The 3,388-nt window shown below is 44.5% G+C and overlaps 1 protein-coding gene across 1 annotated transcript; it reads left to right on the top strand.

Moving 5' to 3' along the window:
- The first annotated feature begins 458 nt into the window (after positions 1–458).
- Positions 459–1,655, top strand: LOC138906313 (uncharacterized). The gene is made up of 2 exons (XM_070194848.1): positions 459–866; positions 1,077–1,655. The coding sequence occupies exons 1-2, from the start codon at positions 459–461 to the stop codon at positions 1,653–1,655; spliced, it is 987 nt and encodes a 328-aa protein (XP_070050949.1).
- The last annotated feature ends 1,733 nt before the right edge of the window (positions 1,656–3,388 follow it).

Raw genomic sequence — 3,388 nt, 5'->3', positions numbered from 1 at the left:
TGTTGAGTGCCTTTGCTTTCAGGTTAAAACATGTCAAACTCACAAAACGCATCCACACACAGTAACAATGGCCTCAGATTCCATGATGAAAATGAAAATGTGATCGCTCCAGGAATCGAGGTGCCACAGGCTAATCTCGGGGCAGACTGGATGCCAACCCAGTCGATGTCAGTTTGCACGTTGCTCTAAATGCGGACCTAGGCGCAGATCTCGATGGGAGTGTTTCTAGAGAAGGCTGATCTAGTGGCCAAGGAACACAGGGCAGAGGAGATGAAGGAGTCAGTCTCCAATTGATCCGAATAGGGTCGAGCCGATAATTACTTGTCGTACCGAGCCAGTACCGGAAAGGTCAAATGGTAACGAATCGGAGACTAATCCTGCAGTAGTGAAAATGCTTGAGGAGCTCACCAAAAGAATTGAATAAGGGGAGAAGAGAATCGAAGCCAATGATAAAAAAAATGGAGACATACAACTCTCGAGTTGATCAGAAACCAGGGGCACCGCCAATCTTGAGAGGGATGGATACGAAGAAGATTGTACAAAAGCCGTTTCCTCCAAGTGTGGCTCCGAAGCCTATTCCAAAAAAGTTTCGTATGCCAGACATACCCAAATACAATGGGACCATCGATCCCAACGAGTATGTTACTTCATATACATGTGCCATCAAGGGTAACGATTTAGAGGATGATGAAATCAAATCCGCGCTGTTGAAAGAATTCGGAGAGACCCTTTCGAAGGGAGCAATGATTTGGTATCACAACCTGCCACGAAATTCCATCGATTCATTTGTCATGTTAGCAGATTCTTTCATAAAGGCAAATGGCGGAGCCATAAAGGTCGCAGCGAAGAAATCGGACCTTTTCAAGGTAAGACAAAGGGATAATGAAATGCTAAGGCATTTCGTGTCCCGATTTTAAATGGAACGCATGGAGTTGCCACCGGTCACAGATGATTGGGCCGTTCAAGCTTTCACCCAAGGGTTGAACGAACGGAGTTCGATAGCATCACAGCAGTTGAAACAAAATTTGATCGAGTATCCAGCTATAACTTGGGCAGATGTACACAATCGATATCAGTCGAAGATCAGGGTCGAGGACGACCAATTAGGAGCCACTTCCGGTTTAGTATATCCAAACAGGTTGACAGTTAAAAACCAGAGGGACGTCAACAGGGAGCCAAGGTCGAATAGGGACCAATATCAACCATATACCGCAGATCAAAGGAACAATGGTTCAGGACGCAATTCCGTCCGAAATGATCGAAGAAGTGATCGACGACAGAATTCTCGGGAACTTATGAGCAAAAGTGGTTTCGACAATTATGTTGATCCCACAGAGGCACCTCGGTTATCGGAATATAACCTTATCATCGATGCATCAGGCATTGTTTCGGCAATCGGAAGGATCAGAGATACTAGGTGGCCTAAACCCATACAAATCGATCCTTCCCAAAGAAACCCAAATTTGATGTGCAAGTATCATGGCACGCATGTTCACAAGACCGAGGATTACAAGCAATTAAGGGAGGAGGTAGCCTGTCTATTCAATGAGGGTCACCTTCGGGAGTTCCTCAGTGATCGAGCCAAGAATCATTTCAGAGAAAGGGACGCAAACAGAAAACATGAACAGGAGGAACCTAACATGTCATTCATATGATCGTCGGTGGGGTCAACATCCCACATGAACCCATATTCAAACGAACTAAGGTGTCAATCACTAGGGAAAAACTAACCCGAGATTATGTGCCCAAAGGCACTTTATCATTCAACAACGAAGAAACAGAAGGCATTTCTCAGTCCCACAATGATGCTCTGGTAATTTCTATCTTATTAAATAAAGTTCAAGTTAAGCGTGTTTTAGTGGATCCAGGTAACTCGGCAAATATCATCTGATCGAGGGTCGTGGAGCAGCTCGGCCTACAAAGTCAAATCGTACCCGCAGCTCGAGTCTTAAACGACTTTAATATGGACAGTTAAATAACTGAAGGGGAGATTATTCTACTAGTGAACATGGCTGGAACCATTCAAGATATCAAGTTCCACGTAATCGAGGGCGACATGAGGTACAATGCCCTGCTCAGAAGGCCTTGGATCCACAATATGAGGGCAGTCCCTACGACTATCCACCAAATGATGAAATTCCCGACGTCGGACGGTGTAAAAACAATATACGGGGAACAGCATACTGCAAAGGAAATGTTTGCGATCGATGAGGTGACCCCGATATCGACACTATCAACCTCGGAAAGGTCGAGCATCAAAGATAAACATGAAGTCAAATAGCAATCACAGCCACCAGCCTCGACCGAATCAGGGAAGCGGGAGATAGAAGAAGAAGAGGAGGATTTTCTGACCCCTCAAACTTTTGTTGTTCCCAAAGATACTGACGCTACCAAATCAACGATTGAAGAGCTGGAATAGGTTATATTGATCGAGTAACTGCCTGAGCGAAAGGTATACCTGGGAACGGGATTAACCCCCGAACTCAGGAAAAAACTTATCCAATTTCTTGTTGATAACATAGATTGTTTTGCTTGGTCCCATTTAGACATGACAGGGATTCTACCGGAGGTAACGACATATCGGCTAAGCCTGGACCCTAGATTCAAACCGGTGAAGCAAAAGAGAAGACCCCAGTCCAAAGTAAAGCACGCATTCATAAAGGACGAGGTAACTAAATTTCTCAAAATAGGATCCATTTGGGAGGTGAAATGTCCCGAATGGTTAGCCAAAGTAGTTGTAGTCCCTAAAAAAGGGGACAAACTTAGAATGTGTATAGATTATAAGGATTTAAACAAGGCGTGTCCCAAAGATTTTTTTCCACTGCCTAACATCGATCGCATGATCGATGTCACGAGCGGCCACGAGATCCTTACTTTTCTCGATGCCTATTCCGGGTACAATCAAATCCAAATGAACTCGGAAGACCAAGAAAAGACTTCATTTATCACCAAGTGTGGAACATATTGTTATAGTATAATGCCCTTCGGGCTAAACAATGCAGGAGCTACTTACCAACACCTAGCGAATAAAATGTTCGAAGAACAAATAGGTAAATCAATGGAGGTTTATATTGATGGCATGCTAGTTAAGTCCCTACGCGTAGAGGACTATTTGGCTCATTTGCAGGAAATGTTCGAGATTTTAAGGAAATACAACATGAAGCTCAACCCCGAGAAATGTGCTTTCGGGGTTGGTTCAGGCACATTCCTTGGCTTCATGGTATCAAATCGGGGGATCGAGATCAACCCCGATATAATCAAGGCCATCGAAGACATCGCCGTCGTGGATAGTGTAAAGGCCGTACAGAGGCTAACTGGACGGATAACTGCCTTAGGCCGATTCATTTCGAGGTCATCGGATCGAAGCCACAGATTTTTCTCTTTACTC

This window comes from Nicotiana tomentosiformis, chromosome 2 (genome assembly GCF_000390325.3).
Source record: "Nicotiana tomentosiformis chromosome 2, ASM39032v3, whole genome shotgun sequence".
Classification (NCBI taxonomy): Eukaryota; Viridiplantae; Streptophyta; class Magnoliopsida; order Solanales; family Solanaceae; genus Nicotiana; species Nicotiana tomentosiformis.
This window is presented reverse-complemented; position numbering and strand designations above follow the sequence as displayed.

Bases quoted from the DNA above. Each gene is read 5' to 3' on its own strand.
- LOC138906313 (XM_070194848.1), top strand. From the start codon at position 459: ATGGAGACATACAACTCTCGAGTTGATCAGAAACCAGGGGCACCGCCA. The intron at 867-1,076 runs GTAAGACAAAGG...AATCGATATCAG, and splicing joins AGAAATCGGACCTTTTCAAG to TCGAAGATCAGGGTCGAGGA.